Source organism: Terrapene carolina, unplaced genomic scaffold, assembly GCF_002925995.2.
Source record: "Terrapene carolina triunguis isolate 2854851 unplaced genomic scaffold, T_m_triunguis-2.0 Scaffold714, whole genome shotgun sequence".
NCBI classification, from domain to species: domain Eukaryota; kingdom Metazoa; phylum Chordata; order Testudines; family Emydidae; genus Terrapene; species Terrapene triunguis.
The window spans coordinates 8,640,306-8,664,369 of NW_020665065.1; the positions used below are offsets into that span (position 1 = coordinate 8,640,306).

Genomic DNA, 24,064 nt, shown 5'->3' on the forward strand with positions numbered 1-24,064 from the left:
CCCCCCCCCCCCCACACACACACCCCTTCACTCTCAGGGAGAGGTGACATTCTAGCGTTAGCACATGGGTCCATCCCAAGGACAAATGCACTAAGAAATCCACCTTTTTGTTCGGTCTGTACAGTGCCTAGCACAAGGTCCTGGTCTGTGACTGGGGCTCCTAACTGATACTGAAATACAAAAGTAACCAACCAGCTCTAATGCAATGCCTTTGTCACGGGATCTATGTTGCTCGCTCTCTCGGAGTCCTGAAGTCCATTATAATCCAATGCATGCCACTGTGAAGCCCCTCCCTAGGGTCTTGCTTGGGGAGCTGCAACATGAGCATCCCCAAATCCAAGGGCTGGCACTCCAGGAATACTATGGCTGCCTCCTCCCATCAGAGTGAGTGCGGGCAAGAAGCACAATAGAAGCCAGAGAGATAAAAGCAAACCCCAAACCAGGTGTGGGGGGTAGGGGTATAGCAGGCTGCAGCTACAAAAAAAGCTCCTCCACTTCAGAGCACGTCCATATCCCCCGCTGTACCCATAGGCCACCTCTCTCAAGACATTAACGCCCAAGGCCGGCACTCCAGGAGGGGAGGGGATGCATTCTATTAGGAGTGAGCCAACACTGCCCAGAAAGGGTTTGGTTCAAAGCTGAGAAGGAAAACAGCAACGTATGGGGATGTGTAGATTGAGGTCAGAGGTGAAATCAGAGTTTAGATGCAAGTTCCCTGGGTGTTTCCGGGGCCTTCAGTCAGACAAGTCAGCAGGAAGATACACACATGTATGATTGGCAAGTCATTTCTCAAGGTTTTGGGGGGGGGGTGGTTGGAGGAGGGGACAGAAAAAGGAGGCTGCAGTTGAAGGTAGGATGACCAGATAACTTGACCCTGCAGATCAGGTGGGTTTGTGTAGGATTCACTCCAGGCTGGAGGAGCTGGCAGCTCCAGGACAGCTGATCAGAACATTCTAGGAGAGGAAACTCAGGGGAGGATGCTACAGATCCCTTCGCTCAAAGGCACAAGAGTTCCAGCTTCCTGCATCCTGACCTGCTGCCAGAGACGCTACCGACTGGTGTGACCTGCTGGATAAACACCTTCCTGGTCTGCCAATGATTATGCAGCACGGTAGTGTCCATGGACTGAGCTGCCCGGGGGCACTCTATAACCTCACCACCTTCAGCTGCAGAAACACACATGCCTGCTCCTCCTACAGCACTTTGGAAAGTCCTGTTAAAAAAATAAGAGCATGATGAGCCACTCTCCCCCCGCCCCCAATCTTTACATTTAAAGTGGGGAAAGCCCACTTAGCATCAGGGCTATAATCCGAGTTCCAACATGCCAGCTCCCCTAAGCAGACCAGGAGGTCCTTTCTTTAGGAAGGGGGCGGTGGTTCCTTGAGCGCACACCCACAAGAATGACACGGCCCGACTCGGATTCTGGAGCCATAGGACAATTCAGCCTGGCTCCTGCATAACGCAGAGCATTCAGTGTCACCCAGCCATTCCTGCACTGACCTCTACCAGCTGCTCTTGGACAGCTCACCACAGCCTCTCAGACCGTCCACACTGAACGCTAACATCCTCTGCTTGCACGAGATCAGATCTCCAGCAGATTCCGAGAAGGGATCTGGCCCCCTCGTCCCCTCCCCAGCACCTTCAAAAGTCAGCCAGCTGACGGAGAGCACTAGGGTCCAGGGAGAGAGACCCAACAGCAGTCACCGCAGCATAAAGCCAGGCTGTGCAACAACAAACAGGAACAAAGCCAGAGAACCTGAATCAGGAACTGTACTTGCTGCAATCAAAGCTCCTTTAATCTTTTGGCAACAAGCAGAACACCACAGCATCCATTATCGGAGATCTGGCTAATTTCCTGGATTAAAGGACATCCATGAGGAAGTTTGGAGAGGAACTGACAGTGCAGAGAGAAGATTTCTGGTCAGTTGGGAGGTCGAGTGAGGACTCTCGACTGGATCAAGTACCCAACTCGGCCCTGTTTAGCAGGTTCAGCTGAAGTATCCCCTGGAGTTCAGATGTTTATAGTGAAGTTTTGGGGTCTCTGAAACTGGACCGGAGAGCTTGGAGGGGATTCAGCATCCCCAGGCTGGCGTGTCCCCCTCCTGGTCACATTGTCCTGACAGTCGTGTTACCTTAATGCTAACGCAAGGAAGTGGGGGGGGGGGGAGCCTTCTCAAAAGTCCCTACACTCAGAGGAGAGGAATGACAGCATGGCCTCGTCACTGCCACTCTAACAGGCTTGCAGACCAGGAAGGGCCCAGTTCAAGACTTGCCTGCAGTAATATGTGGGCTGTACTCAGGGATCCAGGCTCCCCGGCAGGTGGAAAGACTCCACTGTTCAATTCTCCTGCCACCAGCTAGACAGCTTTGGAATGGGGGGGGGGGCAGTTCCCATGCTCAGCGTCAGCCTTGCCCCTTCTCTCCTCATACACAGGAGTCTGTCCTGCCCCTCCACCCTCCCAACGACACAGAGCTGCAGCAAAACCCTTTCCCCGCTCACATGGGGTCCCCACTTCCTGGGGGGTTAGGCAGAGAAGGATGAGTGGATGGTCAGCAATGCCCCATTGGGCAGGGAAGGAACACAAAGCTACCACAGTCCCTTCACCCAACTGGGACTTCCCACAGCCAAGCTCCCAGCATCGCCTTCAATCCCTGCTGCTGGCCTATGCCATCCCGTCTCCCACATTGCTCCCATCAATGCCACCTTTGCACTGTTCAAATCAGCCCCCAGGAACAGCTCCCCGCTCCCGACACTCTAAGTGCAGCCTCCTCCCAGACCTGGCTGCTCCGCGGAGATCATGCCCCAAAGCTGCACGCACCATTTATCACTGCAACATACCTGCCTGAGCTATGACTGGAATGCGGCGCTGGCTCGAGGCCCGGGCGGCAGCCCTTTAGTGCAAGAGGAGGTGAAGATTTATAATCCAGAAAGGTGCATGGGGAGGTGGATGGGGGGCAGTGAATGTAAACTGCAGGCAACATCCAGTCCAGGAGCCTGGAGAGAGATTTCTCCTGCAGGGATGGCAAGAGAAAAGGAAGAAAGAGCCCTCACGAGATAGTCTAATCATTGGGGGCATGCCTAACACTTGTCCTTCCCTCTCCAGGACGAGAGGGATGGGGTGGTAATGTACACACACCTTGATCGCACGTGCCTCCCTTCAGTTTCCTTTGACTCCATCCCAGGCAGCAATCCTCATAATGTGGGATGAGCAGGGAGGGACTGTGGATAACAGCCAGTTTCTCTTGGGAGATGGCAGGTTGTGCCACTGTGCGTGGCCAGCCCCAGCTCAGGCAGCATGCGTAAATATTTCAGAGCAATAGTGCCACCCCTCTTAGGACAAGGGTCCACTTAAAAACGCTGCCACGGCGCAGCTGCTCCAGTGAAGACGCTATTACACCGGGGATTTTTCACACCCCTGAGCAACATCGTTATACCACTGTACGTTTATAGGGTAGACTTGGCCTCTATTGCCACCTGTGCCTTCAGGGATGGAGTACAGGTAAAGTTTGAGTTGGGTATCGTGCTATGTGAACCTTTTCAGCAAACCAATGTTTTTGGCGTTTCCTTCCTATCTCTCACACACACGCCCCTCCGCCACCACATTGGCTAGTGGTTCAAGCCAGGAATGAGAAAATTCCTGGGGTTCATCCCCTTCCTGCCACCAATTCACTTTGTGACCCTGGGTCAAAGGTGATCAGATGCCTAACTTGAGACACTTCAGAGGGGCAGCTCTATACGAACAAATACAGCTCATGCTGTATAAGAACCTATATGGAAGAATGCAGTTCCCACTGGAGGTCAGCACAGATGCACAACACTTCAAAAAAACAAACAAACCACGCACCGTCCAAGGGGTCTGTAACTGGGCAGCCAAAAATTGAGGCATCCAAGCTCCACGCCATGTTTTAGCCTTAACCTCTGGACTTTTCCGAACTGGGGATAATACTCCCCTTACATGGGGGTTGGGAGCCTGGTTTCTCTCTGACTCCGTGTATGTTAACCAGACATTATGGTTCCAGTTAGATCATTTGATTTTCTATGTTCTTAACGAGTGCTGCCAGCTGTTTCTTTAGCCATGTAAATCAGGCAAGTTTATTATTCTGGGAAGACACAGTCTGTACAGATTGTAAATCACTTTGGGTATTTTCTTGGTCATTTCATGCAACTTCTGCTTTGAAGATGTAGGACAGCAGGAACTCTTCACTGCTCATGTTAAATAATATGCTAATCTGTTGTCTGTAATGAGATTTGGTTATGCGGAGTTTTATTGTAGCCCACAAAAATGCAGTAAATATAGATGCGATCTGAGCGATGCAGGCAGTGCAGGAGACCAGGGAGAGATTAGAAACCAGGTTCGAGGCTGCTTAAACATTCAGAAAATGGATTTAATATTGTTTAAAATGGGAACACAAGTCCCCGTTCTGACTGACACCGTGTTAGCAATACCAAAATCCTGGTTTTATGAGGGCCTGCGGGATAGCAAGTTAATTACAGAAGCACTTAAATACGATAGCACTTAGAGATCCCAATTGAGATCTGGGCCCTATTGTGCTGCATGCACCACACAGTAAGAGCCAGCCAATGCCCTGAAAAAGCTCACAGTCTAAACAGACAAGACAATCATAGCTTGGGGAATGGGATGCAAGATAGAGCAACAAGGAGGATGATCAGTGCAATTGTTGGCAAATATCACGTGAGAGAAACCCTGGAACTAACCTGAAGAAGAGACTGTTGGTCTCTAGATCAGGTAGCTTCAGTCCTGAAGAGTTTAGGAGCTGTGCAGAAGCGGAACATCTGAGGATAAACCACCAACCTTTGGTTAACCCAGAGTTTCAGTTAAGTGGCGTTCTGGCATTTATCTGTATAGGCAAAGCGAAGGCAAGATGCAAGCGGCTTTGCAATCTCTGCCTCCCTCCACACCTGCCCAGGGCCGGCTCCAGGCACCAGCTCAGCAAGCAGGTGCTTGGGGCAGCACGTTGGGCTCTTTGGCGGCGGGTCCCTCTCGGAGGGAAGGACCTGCCACGGAATTGCCGCTGAAGAAGAAAGCGGCGCAGTGGAGCTGCCGCCGAAGTGCCGCCGATCGCAATCGCGATTGCAGCTTTCCCCACCGCCGCTTGGGGCGGCAAAAACCCTGGAGCTGGCCCTGCACCTGCCTTACAGCCGTTGGCACTTCGCAGCAAGGAAGCTCAGGTTTTTTAAATGTGAAATTGCAATGTTTGTTTTGTTAAAGATCTAGGCCAATTAAATCTACTAGATTGAGCAACACACACACACACACACACACACACACACACACACACACACACACACACACAAACAGAGTGTAACACCATTGAGTGCCCTCACTCGGATCATAGCTCTTAACAACAGAAGACAGACCATTATGATGGCCTCATCTGACCTCCTGCATAAGCCAGGCAGTGTGCCTTTGGGACAACTATGTACTCTCCATTGGGGGTCCATTTCAGGCAGTTCCTCCAGAGGAAGGTGCAGCAGGTAAGTAGAGTGGAACCTCAGAGTTACAAACAGCTCGGGAATGGAGGTTGTTCGTAGGTCTGAAATGTTCATAATTCTGAACAAAACATTATGGTGGTTGTTTCAAAAGTTTACAACCGAACATTGACTTAATACAGCTTTGAAACTTTACTATGCAGAAGAAAAATGCTGCTTAAATGAAACCAGCACAGCAACAGTTTCCTTAACTTGTCTTTCTTTAAAAAAAAAAAAAGAAAATAAAAACACCTTTCCCTTTTTTTAAAGTAGTTTATGTTTAACACAATACTGTTCTGTATTTGCTTTTGTTGTTGTTGGGTTTTTCCATCTCTGCTGCTGCCTGATTGCGTGCTTCCAGTTCCAAATGAGGGGTGTGGTTGACCAGTCAATTCGTAACTCTGAGGTTCTACTGTAATTTACTTCAAGCTAAGAAAAACCAGCACATCCATTCCCATCTCTCTGTAGATCAGGTCCCAAATCACCTACCTCAAACAGAGAGTTTTATTAAGTGCATATAGCCTGAAGCCTCCTGTTCGGTTCTGCTTTATGGCCCTAATTAGCAGCTTGGCCTTATTACCTTATCGCTTTTCTATTGGTTATTTAGACCACTTACACCATCCTGTTGCTCTAAGTGCTTTGCGGAGAACTATTTTTGTTAACCCCAGAGGAACGGATTCCTGAGGAGCAGCAGTGGGACATTAAGGGAAGAGGTGAACACCAGCCAACCTTCAGGTTTCAGGGGGGATAAGAAGTCTTGCATACGAGCCACTGCAAAGGCCACCTCAGAGCTGCTACTTCTACCCAGAAGCTACAGGGAGACCTAGAGTCTACTTCTCCCCCATTTCCTTCCTCACTTGGTACCAGCAAGGATTTTACATGGACGATAGAAAGGTCGATCCAAGGTTTAAAGGCAAGGACTACGTCCAACTAGAGACGCACTTAGACCAAGGGTGCATGACAAATGCACCGTTCATTCACCCCCTCAGCACTCTGCTCCCCGAGTGAGGAGCTGGTGAAATATTAAACAACCTGAGTAGGTCAGGAGGGCGTTGGGGTGAGAGAGGAGTCTAAAATGAAAGATGCTGCCGTTGGCCATGAGTCTTGGCCAACCTGCCTGTCTAAGGAACACGCGCCTGGGAGCTGCTCGGCGAGGGGTGAGACGCACGGCCGTGCACAGGGGTTGGAGACGGAGTCTCTCCCTACATCGCTGGAGCAAGCTGATTGAAGTGGAGACAAAAGGTTTAGACCATAAGATCTAGCATCTCCCACTGCTGTGCAGCAACTCAACAACATGAAAGAGTGGACAACCCTCTACTGGCCAGCCCACACACAGTCTTTTCCCATCTCTGGCTTCCATGAGCTAGACAAAGCATTCACCTGTGGAGGGCTGGCACTACAGAAGTCTCGGCATTCTGGCTCCAGCAGCCAAGAGACTAGACTCCCTCACACTCGTTCAGCTCCAAGACACTTGTGGGTTAACTATAGTCCCCAACAGGGTCTACTTCTACTGCTAGCAGGAGTGAGAGCGGGGGCTTTGAATCGGGACTCCTGGGGTCTGTTCCCAGCTCCGCCACAGACTCGCTGTGTAACCTTGAGCAGAGACAACGTGACGTGACTTCCCCCCTTCCCATGTCCATCCCTGACTACACTAATGGAGATAAACAGCCACCTTTCAGGGAGGAAGGGGCTTAATTAACTAACGTTTGTTAAGCCCTGTGAAATCCTTAGATGAATGATGCTGTTTTGTTCTGTTCTCTCAATACTTTCTAGCCTCCCGGTCTCCCCTCTCCTTTCTAAACCACCCTGGCCAGCCCCATTCCCTTTATTCCAAATCCGGAGCCTTCCTGTGTGTTTGGACAGCGTCGTAAATGGGCCTCCCTGCATGCCCGAACAGTGCGAGAACGGCCGAGCCAGGCGACCGGAGCCCCAGCGACGTTATTCGCTGACGGCGCGAAGAGGAATAATGCGTTCAGAACCGCAGAGCTCAGCAAAAGCCACCTTGGCCTTTTTTTTTGTTGCTGTTTTAATTGAATATCGGCCACAAATCAAAGTCGCAGAGGCACAGCCAGTCCTCCGGTTCACTTAAACTAATTAGCATCCCTGCAAGACCGAGAGAGAGGGACTAATATTAGATGGAAAATGCACTTCCAGCCCATCAACGTGACACAGCGTCCTATGGGAACGCAGTATATTCTTCCATCCTTCAGCACTACGGCAGACAAGGGGACATGTGAGTGAGTGAGTGCACGTGCGCTCGGGGGACCAAAGATGTGGAGGTTTATTGAACATCGGCGGTGTAAGAGGGTTGAGTCTCTGGAAGGTTTGTTAAATTGGTGGTATTGACCTGTATTCTCTAGCGTTAGCTGCATGGCTGGAAATCTTCGAGACAGAAGGAAGGAAGGCCTCTTCTCTCTGGCTTGGGATGGGGCTGCTGTCATTTATGGGGGAGGGAGGGAGATTAAAGCGATGTAAAGAAGAAGATGGGATGACGGAGACATAATGGACTCAACAGCAAGTGACAGATACTGGGCCACCAACATGCACAACTACTTTGATTGTCAGCCCTCGATTCGGTTTGTTCGTTCAGTGCTGAGCACGAGGGTGTCCTGATTCAAGACTGGGGCTCCTCCACACGACAAATAGTTTACAACTGGAAGACCTCAAGTTGAGGACACCAGCCATTGCCTCCTCTACCAGAAGAGGGGGAGGGGGGAGAGTTTGATCGTACCCAGGACGCTGGAGCAAAGAAATGCTGCAGCTTGCACTCTGGTGTGTATCGGGGGTAAGAGGGGGGGGTGATGGAAATGCAATAGAAATGCAAGCGTTCGTCCTCAAGGATCCCAAAAGCACTTTCCCAACAGGCTTTTAAGTTACGCACAAGGAGCCCCCCTGCCAGCGTGGAATAAAGCAGCTGTTGATCAGCGCATAGCAACACTAGGCTGCAATCTTTGCAGGGACCAAAGAACACTGCCTTCCGTCCAATCAACAGTGGGAACTCCGGGAGGGGAAAAAGCAGTTATCAGAGTTGGAATTTGGCCAAGACACCAAGATTCCCCTCCCCCCCCATCCCACTCTTGAAAAATCCTATGGCATTCTTACCACATACAGTCCGGTCCTCAGTTTACCATATTAGCCGAAAGACAGCACCATGCCCCTCAGTGGCCCGCTAAACCCAGGCTTGTGAATTCAATCCTTGAGGGGGCCACTTAGGGATTGGGGGGAGGGATAGCTCAGTGGTTTGAGCATTGGCCTGCTAAACCCAGGGTTGTGCGTTCAATCCTTGAGGGGGCCACTTAGGGATCTGGGGCAAAATCAGTACTTGGTCCTGCTAGTGAAGGCAGGGGGCTGGACTCGATGACCTTTCAAGGTCCCTTCCAGTTCTAGGAGATGGGATATCTCCATTAATTTATTTAATTTAATTTAACACCACATTTAGGGGTCACTGCAATGCTTAACGCCTGGAGGTGCCAACAGAGATCAGAGCCCCACTGTACGCAGACCCTGCCCCAAAGAGTTTACAACCTAAAAAGACAACACAGAGTGAGAGAAAGGGAGAATTATCCCCATTTCACAGGTGGGGGAAAACTGAGGCACAGAGGAGTAATGGGACATGTCCTAGGTCACACGGAGTCTGTGGCAGAACTGAGGATTGAACCCAGATCTACCGAGTCCCAGTCTAGTGCCCTCTGATCTGACCAAGGCGGGACAGGTAAACAGGAAGGCCAGTTAAGGTTTAAGAAAAGATACAGAGAGCAGATGATTGAAGACACTGAGCATGGGAGGAACTGGGGAGAAAAATCAGAGCGGGGGGAAATCCCCAAGTGGTTTGCACCTCACCATTTTGAATATTCACTTTGTAGTTTATGCTGGAGCCTGGCTGAAATTAACCAAATTGGGGATTTAATTATTGAAGTGGCAAGAATCCTATTTCCTTGCTAATCAAAGAAAGTGGTTCAACGGAAGTGAAAATGCAAAAAAGAGAAGCAGTTTTGCAGAAAAGAGGTCACTGCCCAAGTCGCTTTTTTAACGAGGCAGCGGCTTCTACAGCCACACCCCATTGGCCCCTACAAAAGAACCTGGGGCCCTTAGTGTCCATCTTCTACTGGAGAGAGCAGAGGGGCCACCAAGCCACAGCGGGATATAGCCAGTCACGCAGGCTCCATGGAAGTCAGCCTGAAGGAATGTGGGATCTTTGCAGAGTGTTTAGTAAGATAAGCAAGTGGAAGCTGCACTTCGGGGTAAGGATTAGCAGGAGGCAAGTCTGGGTTGGCTCAGGGATTTCCCAGGAGGCACCTCACAGCCCAGCCAAAGGGCCCGGCCGGGAGAAACTCGCCAGCAAAACCTGGCATCTTATTGACTAGGCCAGTAGCTTTGGTACTAGACTGGACACGGCCATAGAGCTCGATAGGGCCTATTTGTCATGGGGATTTTAGAGCCCTCCAACCTGGGAGTTTGCTTCACCTTAAACACGACAGGCAGGTCACTTCTCTCCCCATAGCAAGTATAACCCCTCTCCCGCCTCTGGGTTTTTAGAGGAGCTCAGCACCATCTTATTCTCAGAAGCAGAGAAAAAGAGAGATTCCAACGCGTCTCTCCTGCCGCTGTTACCCCTCCCCTCTATATACACACACAGACTAATTAGTGCGTCTACACCTGCGGTCCCTGAACTTTTGAGGGTCACACCCTTTACATCTGTTCACGCCCCCGCCCCCCTTGAGCTGGGAGCAGGGCTGTGGTTCAGGGAGAAGGGGGAGGGGGGTAAGACATGGACAGGGGTAAGGGGGCCAAGGCTCGGGCTGGGGCCAGATTGCGGTGGGCACCAGCAGCCAGGCCTGTGGCCAGGTGTGGCTCCGCTCCCGGCATTGCCTCCAGCCTTGGCCCAGGGCCGGGAACAGAGCTGTGACCAGCGGCCGGGGATGTGGGCATGTGCATGCCGGGATGGGAGCCAGACCCACGGCTGGGGGCCAGACCAGAGCACAGCTGGGGTCAGGGAGGGGCTGGGTGGTGCTCCCTTCCTGCCCCCGTTGGGGCTGGCCTGGGACCCACCGCACCCCCCCAGATGGTTCTCCACACACCCCTAGGGGGGCACGCCCCACACTTTGGAGACCTCTGTCTATACTAACCACTTCCATCTACTGGATGGAATCAGAATGCAACGGTGTGTCATGGGCCCTGCACAGTTGGTGGAGATTCTCTTAACTCAAGTGGCAGGAACCTGGGTTTCAGAGCACGAGAATCAGAGTTCTCCCCAGATGATGCGTAATGGCAACAAGTGGCCCTGCAATGGCAGCCAACAAGTCTTAGGTAGCTGCAGATTTGCTCCAGCAACATTTAGAGGAATGTAAATGAATGTGCAGAAGTGTCTGGCTTTGTTTAGTGAGTTGTCTAGCCAATACTTTTTTTATATATATATATATATATATATACACACACACACACACACACACACACACAGTTCTGGCACCTAAAATGTGCCTTGGATAATAATGCTCTTGTGCGGAGAGATAAGACAGCAAGTAGACAGGGCTCTGGAAGTACGGGAGCAAATACAAGATTGCAACACTTGGGTGAAAATTCACAGCAGCGACCACATCCCCAGTGGAGATTCAAAGACCAAATGCTGTTTTCAGGAGTAGCACAGAAAGCAACGCCAAACACAGCATCTACAGGGATTAAGCTTTGGACCTCCAGCATCAGAAACCACGACCTCTGCCACTTGAGCTAACAACAACTGCTAGCAGTAGTAGGCTCCTATCCTCTGTGAACCAGCCACTAGAGGGAGCTGTAATGCACTTAGCCCATGTTACAAGAGTCATTATTATCTGGAACCTACAGTGGTGACTGCAGGACTGAGGAGATGGGTTCCCTCAACATGATAAATAACGTGATGTACAGATGAGTTGCACTCACATTCCACCCCGCAGAGAGACAGCAAGCATACACCTCCCAGTGCATCAGCAGCAGAGACCAGTCAGTTTCAGCAATTTCTGATGCAAGGTACAGCTCTCCAAAGGCAACTACTTCCAGGAGTGCGGGGCGGTGGGGGGAGAGATGCCAGACTCCTGAGCCTGTTGGCGTTCGGACGGTCAAAGGTTTACTATTAACTTCAGCAGGAAGGGATTTTTGAGCCGGCCTTGACAACACAAACCGGGGTAACTGCCTGCTGGCAGGAAACAGGAAAGAACCACTATTTTTGTCCACCCCCGATTTCCCCCGGAGAGCAGCTTTGCTTTGATGGCCCACTCAAGCATTGGATATGTGTGTGTGTGTGCGCATGTGCGCGCGCACACACACACACACACACACACACACACACACACACCTGTTCAAAGAATTAGGGTTGAAATATTTCACAAGCCTGGGAAAAAGCACGTCAGGCAATAGGCTGTCACGAGAGAGTGCCGTAAAACTCAGCCACGACCAAGACCCCTTTGTGACCTTAGGCCAGTGGGCGCTTCAAGAGGAGAGGACTGTCCTGAAGACAGATTTTACTGTGGGATGGGGACTGAGGGGGGCATGGCGTTCTCGAAACCAGACCCCTTTGAAAGGTCGACAGCTCTTTTCCAGCCAGACCCTGATTGCCCCTGCACCAGCACCGTATGCTCCTGGCCGTTGCTATTCATCAGGGTCTCATGGCTGGTGAGAACGTTCAGTGGCCATGAGAGCATCCCCCAGGCTTCCATTGCCTTCCCAGGGGGATGGGATACTGGTTCAAGTCACTATGGCCCCTCTCCTTTCAGAGGGTCGTTTTATGCCGTCAGTACTCCACGGAAACCCCCTTTGGATTCTGTGCAAGAACATAAGAACAGCCACACTGGATCAGACCAAAGGTCCAACTAGCCCAGTGTCCTGTCTTCGGAGAAGGAAGGGGCTGCTCAGTGGGGAATTCACTGAATAATGCTGCAATTCCACACTCCGTTCCAGTCACAGGCACCCTCCCTAACCAAGAGCTCCACATCAAGCAGTCTGATTTCCAGCTACTTCAAGTAACCTGCCTGGTATATTTTCAAGGGAGCAGCTACATTGATCTAACACTAAGAAGGATGCTGCTACATCAGTGAGCATCCATGCTGCGTCCCTCACAACTTCCATCCAGCCTGTAACCAAAAGGCCTGTCAATCCAGGTAGAGGGGTGGCCATTCCCACCCCCACCCCCCCCATCTAAGGGCCAAGGAGAAGAGATGCAGGAGTACAATTTCATCTGCCTCCCAACGGCCACAGGAGTCAGAGGCGGAGAAGACACCGCAGACCATCAGAGCCAGTGTCTCATTGTCCAGGAGAGCTTAAAGAAGTCCCGAGCAGTGGGACTTCCCTTAGGAAACCTCACCACTTTGCACTTGGAAGCAGTTTATCTGTAGGTCTGAGAGCTCTTTGCAGAACATGGGCAAATAACAATACCTCCATTTCCCCAGCTGTGGGGGGGGGAGGGGAGAGAGGAGGAAATCCGTTACTTCTCAGTGCCCAGACAGTTATTAGTAAATGCAGGAATAGAAGTTGTGGGTCCTGATCCTCAACCTTATGCCTTATCAACAGGACCATACTGCCAGCACGCTCGTGTCTGCTCCAGTCCGATCTCTCTCCCCATCAAAAAGTTTGACAGTAGTTTGTAGGCACCCCCTTATTTTCTTCCCCTACATTACAACTCTCATGTATCACCCTAAATAATCTCCCACCTTTGGTGTTTGCATCCATCAGCTATGCATCCTGCCCCCCACCCCCACCCCCACCCCCACCCCCACCCCACACACACACACACACACACACACACACACACACACACACTTCACATCCAGCCTTGGTCAGAGGAGAGTGAAAATAGACTGCTCCTGTTCCAGGCAATGCCATTAGTCTGAATGGCACACGAGGCCATCACTCCGCAGCCCCAGCCCAGAGCTGCTCCGTCCTGCACAGAGGCCGGCTGGAAGAGTCCAGCAGCCAGCAGGACTGTACAAGACATCTCAGAAAACCAGAGGCGAAGAGTCCGATTCAGAGCCCCCGATGTTGCCAGCGCCACTCGACACTAACGAACCACAGTCCTGTCCAGATTGGAAGTTCGTGATGTGAACAAGCAGCCCATGAGTCCGCAGCGGAAGAGTCAGCACGTCAAAACCGTGCCACCTCCGCGCCGAGGATTTGAAAAACAGCGGCTGGGTCATTAACTGAGCCGATGCCACACAGTCCCGAAGCAGGATGCTCTTATCCTGAGGAAGGGCAGGGAGGGGGGAGGGAAAGTGGAGGAAGTCTCTGCAGATCAGCAGCCTCCCACTCAAGATTCAAAGTTCCTGTGGAGCTTCTTATACAAATCGAAGCTCCCAAGCTGCTGCAGTGAGCCCCTGCGAGGAAGCTTAACTGACTCCCCTGGGGAACTGAACTCAGCACTCTCAGTGCTAAATACCTAAGCCTCCACTGCTTGGGCTAAAGTAGTAACTCTTCTGGCTGGCAGCTGTAGTACACTCTTAGCCATGCCTATGGACCAGCCAACACCAGGGGACAGAGACCCCATTCCGCTTATGTAGGTTCCAACAGCGGAGGATCCCAAGGCACTTGGCAAACGTAAGCAAAGAAGGGGTTAACCCAGTGATGGGGCGGGGGGGGCAGGGCCGGTGCTTCCATTTAGGCGACCGGGCACCAGGATTTGGGGGGGGGGGCGGCGGGGGGTCCTTCCGCGCTCCGGGTCTTCGGCAGCAATTCTGCGGCAGCTCCTTCACTTGCTCCGGGACCCGCTGCCGAAGTGCCCCAAAGACCGGGAGCGCGGAAGGACTCCCCCGCTGCAGAATTGCCAATGAAGACCAGGAGCACGGAAGGACATCTAGTGGCTAGCGCACAGGATGGGGGATGTTACCCAAGTGCAGATGGTTTTGTTAGCAAAGAACTCCGGAAAGAACGCGAGCCTCTGGGGGAGGATTCCATTTACGAAGCAGAGCTTGGTTTTAAGCCCCCGAAAGCAGGACTGATCCACTGCCAGAGACAGAGACTCAGGACCTTGCCCATAAACTAGACCCCACTTCCCTTCTCCCCCGGGCCCAGCCCTCTCACCCCCGGCTCTGGGACACAGCAGCCCTGGATGCAGAACGCCGAAGGGAAGGTGCCCCCAGGATTTCACAGTAGAAGATTCTCTCACAGTTTACTGCCCTTTCGCAGCTGCTGGCTAACTTTCTCACCCTCCTGAGGCGGAGGTGGTGATGCTGTTCTCATTATCTTGAGCCCAAAACAGAGCCAAGAGGGAAGAGGGGAAGGAAGGACAGCTTGGAGAAAAAAAAAAAAAAAAAAAAGGAAACACACACCACATCCAAGCCTTTCCAGGCCCCTCCTCCCTGCCCCGACACACAGTAAGAGGCCAGGGAGGGATTAGAAAAGAGAAATGGGTCCAGAGACGGGGGAGTTCTGCAAAGAGAGCCGATCATGGGAAATGCCCACACCCCAAACGCACTTCGCACTAGCCCCATGCCAGCAATTTGCTTGCTAGAAACAGCCCACTCTGCACTCCTTGCAAGCTCTTTAAGGAGACTGAAAAGCAGATTTTGCACGGGCTGGTTTACAAGGACAAAACCTCTCAGAATTAAGGAGAGGGAGAGGAAGGAAGAAAAGTGAACAGGAAGAGACAAAGAGAGATACACAATGAGGCTTTAAGAGATGCTTTCAAGGCAATCCAGCTTCAGAGCAGCTCCCAAGTCAACCAGAAACCTTTCCGGCCAATCCGGAGCAAGAAAGGTTTGCAGTCTCCAGGGGAGTGGAGTTTGCTCTCAAAAGGGAATACGACAGCTCAGTAGTTTGCTCCTCAGCATTAGCTGCAGACACCTGCTGCCCTCACTTTAGCTGAAAGTAAGGTCAGGCTCTCCCGCATCAGGACGTGGCTGCTGCAGGGGTCTGGAGCGGTGAGCGCCGAGGACTGGGCCTCAGGACTCCGATTTGGTTCCCAGCTCTGATGCGCTTTGTGGCGCTTTGGCTGAATCACAAACTTTCTGTATCCCCCACTAGCCCAGGTCTGCAAGATGGTGAAGAACCCAGTGTAAAGCGGTGCTCTCGGGGCATAATTTGTTTGTTAAGACCCTTGAGTGCCAAATGCAAAAGTCACTACGTGCAAAGCATATGCCGGGGAGGAGAACCAATCAGGAAGGAGGTGGGAGAAGAAATGAACAGAAAGTGAGAGCGTGGTTAAACTTTCCAAGGGAACAAGACACGCAGGATGGTGCATGTCTATTGTATCCAGTGCCATCAGCTTTGCAGGTATGATTTGTAATTTAAACCTGATGTACATGACTCAGCTCTGGTTCAAGGTCCCCATCACTAGTGAAGCGATCTCAGCTCAGGCCATGGCACCAGAATTCATGCAAATCATGCCACCTGCCAGGCCATTTTTAATAGCAGTGCTGGATTCGCATTAGCCAGGGCCCCAGAAGGCTTGACTCTGAGCTGTCTGTGAGGAAGGAAGTTCAGTGTGGAGACAGCACGCAGACTATACGCAAACTCTTGATTTTCTTAAACCGAAGCGGTGATCAAAGTGAAATCCGGATACACATCTGGGGAAAGGTCTCGGGGAGGTGGGGGGGGTCAGTTGTTGAGCTCTCAAAAGAACAGGGAGGGGGGAAAAAAATAATAATCACACCTAGCACCTTGCTCAAGAGAGTCTCCTGGATCTGCCCTTACAAAACCTAGCACACCTGAAAGTCTAAGCCAGGGGTCCCCAACACGGTGCCCATGGGCGCCATGGCGCCCGCTGGGGTGTCTAAGTGCGCCCACATACTGGCCGGCGGACGGGCATCCGCCGAAATGCCGCCGAGAAGCAGTGTCATCCAGAGCCGTCGTCGCCGAAATGCCGATTTTCAGCGGCGACGCCTCTGGATGCCACTGCTTGTTGGCGGCGACGCTTATTGACGTTGCCGCTTGTCGGCGGCATTTCGGCGGAGGCTCATCCGCCGCCACGGTCCTCCATGGCTCGTCGTCTGGCGCCGCCAGACAAAAAAGGTTGGGGACCCCTGGTCTAAGCAATGATTCCTACTTCTACCTGCCCAGTCCCAGGTTAGCTAACAGATCAAAGAAATTGATACAGCGAGGCCATGGGCTTATCAGACAAGCCATTCCCCTGGGAGAGCTCACCCAGATGTATTGAGGCGCAAAGGAGAACCCACACACTCCCAGCCAGAAGTTGGTGCTCACATATAAGCAGTCATAGCCAGTCGGCCCTTACTTCCCATACACTCTGTTTAGAGAGTGACAACAGCAAATGTCCTCGCACCTGCACCGATGTAGTCACCCCATTTAGAGATCGATCAAAAAGCTCTGGCTTTTGATCTGAAAACTGGCTTTCTGAGACCATTCTGTTTCCCAAATATGCTTGGAACCTTTTCATTTTGTTCCAGTGCAGAACAAAAAAAACACATTTAGAAATCTGGAAAATTGCTGCGAAACAGGGTTGTCGCCCTCTGGACAGGGCTAGATTTAACCCAGTTATGGGGACATCCTGGGAGGAGAGCCCATCTGTGCTACAACTGAGTCCTTCTGACGCTCTTATAGCTGTAGAAGATGGGACTAAAGTGTGGGAGTTTTGTGTGGACTCAAAAGTCCCTGTCACGGCATTCCCAGCCCACGCTAGGCAGCTACGAGGTACGAGTCAAACCGAACATTTTGCAGGCTCCAAGAGAGACTTCTGATTTGGGTAGAGTTTGGGACAAAAGCCATGGTTTTATCCAGGCCACAGCAAACTAGTTACTGTACAGCATATGTAATATTCCAGCCGTGGCCTGACTTTCAGACACTGACAGATGAAAAGCAAATCAGCCAGGTGAAGGGAAATTGCTGGATTTCTCTTTCCCAAGAGAGTGGTGAACCTCAAACTGCCGTACAGTCTGCTGAACACAAAGATAACTGACTGCAGTGTCATCCTGCAAATCTGGGCTTGGTCTACACAGATGTTTGACCTCTCTGGCTGAGACATCAGTGCTGTGGTCACCTGGTTTTTGTTCTTTCCCCAGCATCACACTCGGTAACCAGGCCACTTCTCACTCTAACTCAATCCTACCCTGTATGGAAATGCTCTCCCTAGCCTGCTTTCCAGTCCCATCTTACAGCCTTTTCTCCCCAGCCCAGCCCACGGTCCCAGTTCCCACGGTCCCAGTTCCCCAAAGCAGTTAGCCACGACCACATCTCCACACACCAATAGCTCCCCTGTGAGCCATCAGGAAGAGACTCTTAATTAAAGGAAACAAGCGGTTCAACCAATTAACTTCCTAGAAAACTGGAGTCCAAGACAGAGTCCGCTGCTACCTGCTAAAGGATATTCTGTAGAATGGGATTTGGATCATATAGACCCAGATCATGGCTACATGCAAGAGATGGTCAGTGAACTTAGATAGGTTCAAGCTTTAGTGCCTTTAATGCCCTTCTGCACTAAGTGTGTTTTCTATATTCAGGTTCAGGACAGCTAGGGCTGCTGTATTATTTTCATTTTTCAGGGTTTATATAGTTTTAGTCCACCTCAATGAAGGTCGCCCTTCTGGCTTCTCTGACCCTCAAGGGGAGGCGTGAGACATCTAAATTCAGCAGGTCCTTTCCTGGAAGCTCATCTACGTGTTTGAATGTCCAGGTTCAGTGTGAGCACCTCCTGGCAGGAAGAGACGTCTCTGGACTACCATAGCCAGTTACTTCCAATAATGGAAAGAGACTTGAAGTTTTACTCTCCTAGGACCAGGGGCAGCAGCTGGGAAAGGTTTCACTATGGGCATTAGGTCAGATTGTTCCAGCCAAGGCAACTTTGGACTCTTTTCTCAAGAGACAAAAGCAGGAATGGATCATACCAATACACGGAGTCCATGTGAAACCCTGCTCTGGACCTCTGGTACTAAGCAAAACACATCCTTTACTGCCAATCTATCCCTCTGCAATGTAGATATTGGCAGACTGGGTCAGACCCAGGCTCCATCTAAGTCCAGTGTCCTGTCTCCAGAAGCATCCAGCAGAAGGTGCTCTTGAGGAATGTTAAAGAACCTCTCCTAGCAGATGGAGGATAATCTGCCTCCAATTTACATCTCATCCTGATCTCCAGTTGTTAGAGATGGGCTTAAGCCCTGATGCATAAAGTTGAATATCCTGTCCAAAATTTGTTAGCAGTAACTTACAAAAGTTCACAAATGGCAGCCACTCGTAAGTTACATAAGAACGACCAAACTGGGTCAGACCAATGGTCCATCTAGCCCAGTATCCTGTCTTCTGACAGTGGCCAATGCCAGGTGCTTCAGAGGGAATTTACAGAACAGGCAATCATCTAGTGATCCATACAGTCATCCACACCCAGCTTCGGAGGCTAGGGGCAACCAGAGCAGGAAGTTGCATCCCTGACCATCTTGGCTAGTAGCCATTGATGGACCCATCCCCCCATCATAATTCAGTAAGTTAGGACTGAGAGAGCTGCACCAACATGGAGTCAGTACCTTAGTGGGTGGGTAAAGGACAAAGCAGATGGTCCAGACAGGACATTCATTTTCTCAAGGGCCAAATACCTTTCCTCCAAATGTCTTCTTCATCCTCTTAAGCAGGGGGACAGGAGAGAGATTAAGGCCCAAATCTTTAAGGGCTATTTAGGCTTCACAACACCTCACTGATGTCCAGAGCCCACGTCTCATTTTCAAAAGGAACTTCATTGCCTAAGGCACTTTTGGAAAGAATACTTAGGCTCCCAAGTCGGGTACACATTGCCAAGTGACACCTTTAAAAATCTGGGCCTAAAGGGCTGAGCAAACCAAGACTGGGAAGGGTAAAGAGAAAGACTGTCCTAGGTATTGGATCGGTTGAAAAAGGCATTGAGGAGCAGGGCAATTTTTAGCCGGGAGTATATACACTGCATAGGGAATACAGTGGGTTGTACATAACCACTACTGGACACACCCAACCGCCTCGCTCTCCATGTTCCAGTCCTCCTACAAAAGCCACTTGCACATACAGCCTTCGCTTTGGGAACCACTCTTCCACCAGCCTTCTCGGCCGTCCCCACATACTCAGTCACTTACTCCTCTGCAAGCATTCACAGCTGCAGGAAAGGGTTCTGCCCTTTCCTCCATACCACCAGAAAGGAGGAAGGAGCTGATCCGTGTGTTTATCTGTTGGCTCACACAGAATTCCTGCGTTCTTTCCCTTGTTTATTCATCTGCTCGTAGGGCCGCATGTGTAATATTCAGACCCCAACTGAGAGGCTTGGGGTCAACGTACTTCCCAGGAACTGGGAACTCTTGCCTTGAACATTAACCCAAAGTAGTCGACGAACGTGCACTTACTGGGGGATTGGAAAAGAGACATTCTCCCTGCCCCTTGAGAGATTTCTGCTGCCCTTGAAGCATGGTTCTGCTCCAAGCGATGCAGCCTGGATTACACCTTCCCTCGAGAAATCTGACCTCCTCACCCCCCACAGATATTTAGAATCATAGGACTGGAACCTCGACAGGTCATTAGTCCAGTCCCCTGCACTGAGACAGAACCAAGTATCAACACCATCCTTGACAGGTTTGTCCAATCTGTTCTTAAAAAACCTCTAGTGATGGAGATTGTCTGGGAATAAATTACCTAGGGAGTTGTGCAGTTAGGAAGCTCTGCTGATCTGAGCAAAGAACATGTCTGCTACTTTCACTTGCTAACACTGGTCAGTCACAACAGCTACGGCAGACCATGATTAATTCAAGTTACGGCTCATTCATCAAGCTTATTCATCAACTTTAACTGTTGGGCCAAGTTCTTCCCTTTGTACCTATGTATGGAAGCTTTGTTCCTGCTGAGGTTACAGAAGCCGGCTCGCTTCTCAGATCCCTGTCTGAGTTTGCAGGGATGACTTAAGTGAACAAATTACAAAACGGAGAAAGTCTGAACCGCAGTCATGGTACGCCGACATAACTTGCGTTGACCAATGTTTGTAGCGTAAAGTTAAGATGACATTGCTTGGCTCCATAATGATTTTAACTGCACTTCCCAGAACAGGGCTTCTGGTTATCAGCCATCCACACACAGTTAGCTGATGAGACAGTATCAGTTCACAACAGCAGCAGCATTGCTGCCCTGGGACTACATAGGACAACATGTCCAGCTCATTTGACCAGTGGGGTCAACAGTGACACCATTTCACAGACTTGCCATCACCATGGCTCAGAATAAGAAGTGGCCACAGATCCAGGACTTGACTTATTGTAGCAGAGTACAGCAGAAAGACCCAGTCAAAGGAGTTTTAAAAAAATACCAAGATTTACTTTAAAGTGGGGCTGGGGGCCACAACAACCAAGGAATCCTCTCCATAACTCCCCCAGGCTTAAGTTCCTCCAGCAACTCTGACTCCCAGATGGAAGCCAAGGAGTTTTATAGAGGGCTTTCCTCCCCAGAAGACTTTGCAGGGAAGGGAAGTCGTCCCCCCCCCCCCGTCTCTGGGTGTTTGACAGCTAACCCAGCCAATCAGCTCTCTTTCCCTGGCTCTGCAAGGGCTTCATCCCATCACACCAATGCTGAGGTTCTTACCGTACAGACGCACAAAGATAGCCAGCCCTGCGGGGTGGGGGAAGACAGAGAGAGAGAAGGGGACATGCAAGGAACCAGCCTCACCTTCCACGCAGTGTTCCACCTCTTCCAGGTTGCGCAGGGTAATCCGCATCAGGCTGGAATTCAGCATCAACTCGTTCTTGTGTTCGGGCCACAGGTAGTGGGGGGCTGGGTTGACGAAGAAAATGCGGGTGTCCCCCGTCGAGACCTGGTTGTCGCAAATTAAGGGGTCCCCGAAGCCGCTGATTACCACTTTGTTCCCACCGTCCAAGAGGATTTTGTGCGTCACGATGTCTTTGCCTTTTAGGTACCGCCAGACTCTCACCTAGAGCAAAGGGAGAGGAAACACAGGAGGCCCCAGTGTGAGAACGCGACACTGCCCTGGTCAGAGCCCGAGGGCTAGTGAATCTTCAGCAAGCCCCCAAGAAAGCGCCAGTTGAGAGGAGTCAGCAGAGCTTATAAAACCTCAGCGGGAGTGAATTTCATGAGCTAGCCCATCAAGAGCCGTAACACATGAGTGAGGATTGATCCCTATGAGCATTGTCCTCTCTCTACCCAAACTGAATTCATCTCACTCACACGCACACTTTGTCACTCCCCCCTGGCAGGCTAACAAAGTCAATTTTCAATCTCTTTCTTGACACAGAAAGCCACCGAAGCGTTGCCAAGAGTGCAAGAGACAGACCCCCTCCACTCCCCAGGTGTGTATCAGGTGCAGGTGTGACCGACCCATGACAGGGTCGCACACTGTATTTGGGATTCAATCCCCTGGGTCTGCCATTGCTGTCCGCTCCTGACCAGGCGGGAGGTTGCTAAGTTGCACCGGCCTTTTCCTGCGTCCCCAGCCCACTGCTCCCGCAGTAGTTTCTTGCTACGAAGCAGTATCAGGATTCAGCAGGAACAGGTGCCCCTGACTGCATCCCACTGTCCTGTCCTCCCCATCATCCCAGCACTGTTCACGAAGTAACATACCCGCAGGGAGAGGAATAACCATCCTCATCAGCCAGACTGTGGCACCACTTCCCTTCCCCACCCCTAGTACCAACACCAAGGAAAGGGGATGGCCTGGGATGGAAATGGAGCAGCTCCGGAACTGGGTATGAATAGGGCCTACCAAATTCACAGCCAGAAAAAACACGTCACGGACCGTGAAATTTGGCTCCCCCCACCCCACCGTGACATCTGGTCCTTTACGTGCTTTTACCCTCTACCATACAGATTTCACAGGGGAGACTAGCGTTTCTCAAATTGGGGGACCTGACCCAAAAGAGTTGCGGGGGCGGGGTTGGGGAGAGTTGCAAGCTTATTTTAGGGGGATTGTGGTATTGCCACTTTTACTTCTGCGCTACTGCGTTCTGAGCTGGGTGACCGGAGCGTGGCAGCTGCCGAGGGCCCAGCGCTACAGCACACAAGTAAGGGTGGCAATACCATACCACGCCATCCTTCTGGGCTGCTGCTGGCGGCGGCTCGGCTTTCAAAGCTGGGTCCCCGGCCAGCAGCCACCGCTCTCCAGCTGCCCAGCTCCGATGGCAGCGCCGTCGCCTGCAGCAGTGCAGAAGTAAGGGTAGCAGTTCTGCAACCCGCCCCTACAATAACCTTGTGACACCCCCCCCCCCCCCCTCCAAAAAACACAAACACACACATCTCCGTTTCGGGTCAGGACCCCTACAATTACAGCATTGTGAAAGTTCAGATTTAAATAGCTGAAATCATGAAATTTACGATTTTTAAAATCCTATGACTGTGAAATTGACCAAAATAGCCAGGAATTTGGTAGGGCCCTAGGCATTAATACTGCCAGCTGACCTGGTCACTGAGGTGTTCACTGTATCAAGATGTTGGTCTTGTTTTATAGGAAGCTATGAGTGGGGGAGAAAACCAGTAGGAAAGGAAGGATGATGGCTCCAGATAAGCCAATTCTCAGCAAACACTTGAAGCGGATAAGAGACAAAACCTGGGCAGGACCAGCCCTGGGAACCAGAAGATGAAAGACTACAGCAGTTAGAAAAGGGACTCACTCCTAAAGGGTAGGTAGCCATTCAGGCCCTTGGGCGGGGAAAGAGGACAGAGGTGTCTGAAGGAGTTAGGCCTTCCTAGCATAGCCTCGCTGGAAGGACTCTAGGTAAGAGACACACAGGTAGGCTGGACTTTTAAAATCTTCTCTAAATGCTTTGTTCCTACGGTTTAAAAAACACCATGTTGGTGCCAGGCAGCTGGCGGATCATTGCCTAGCACTCCCAGAGGGAAGAACTGCAAGTGTCTGAACCCAGCTGGTTCGCAAGGTGCTGTAGCCCAGGCCCAGCCGGGGAGGTCCAGGCACGAGGAGGATGCCCAAGAAAGACCACTCAAGCCAGGAAGGGGACACAGAGGTGCAGCTAGCCCAGCAACCATGACAAGGCCATTTGGGGTTCTCGTTCCCATTCAGGTTACAGACTCCTCTAGGGCGGTGCCTGCCTTGTATGCCTGCAAAGCTCCATGCACATCGGTTGCGCTATATAAAACAACAGCGTCTGAGCCATGGGCAGAGTTAGCCCTGGCAAGCAAGGCCTTACAGTACCCAGAGGGGAATAGAATACAATAGGCACAGTCAACCTGTGGAACTCCTTGCCAGAGGATGTTGTGAAGGCTGAGACTATAACAGGGTTCAAAAATGAACTAGATAAGTTCATGGAGGATAGGTCCATCAATGGCTATTAGCCAGGATGGGCAGGGATGGTTTCCCTAGCCTCTGTTTGCCAGAAGTTGGGAATAGGCGACAGGGGATAAATCACTTGATTACCTGGTCAGTTCATTCCCTCTGGGGCACCTGGCATTGGCTACGGTTGGAAGACAGGATACTGGGCTAGATGGATCTTTGGTCTGACCCAGTATAGCTGTTCTTATGATGGGTTGGTGGGATAAATGACAGCAGCAACAAGAAAATGTTGCCTCTTGCTCCTCTCCGCAATGCAGATGCCTAGGGTTACACATGTGTGATTGCCCTTCAAGTCGCAGCAAGGTGCGGCAGTGGCGTAAGAATTCACCCAAGGCTGAAACTTGCCAGAAAAGGTGTCAGCGTTC

At 51.2% G+C, this 24,064-nt stretch overlaps 1 protein-coding gene across 1 annotated transcript in view; it reads right to left on the reverse strand.

Moving 5' to 3' along the window:
• Positions 1-24,064, reverse strand: part of AGRN (agrin) — a 221,528-nt gene that overhangs the window by 187,054 nt on the left and 10,410 nt on the right. Inside the window, exon 2 of the mRNA XM_024201658.2 lies at positions 21,068-21,329. Coding sequence (XP_024057426.2) covers positions 21,068-21,329 — 262 coding nt within the window. The remainder of the gene's footprint in view (positions 1-21,067; positions 21,330-24,064) is intronic.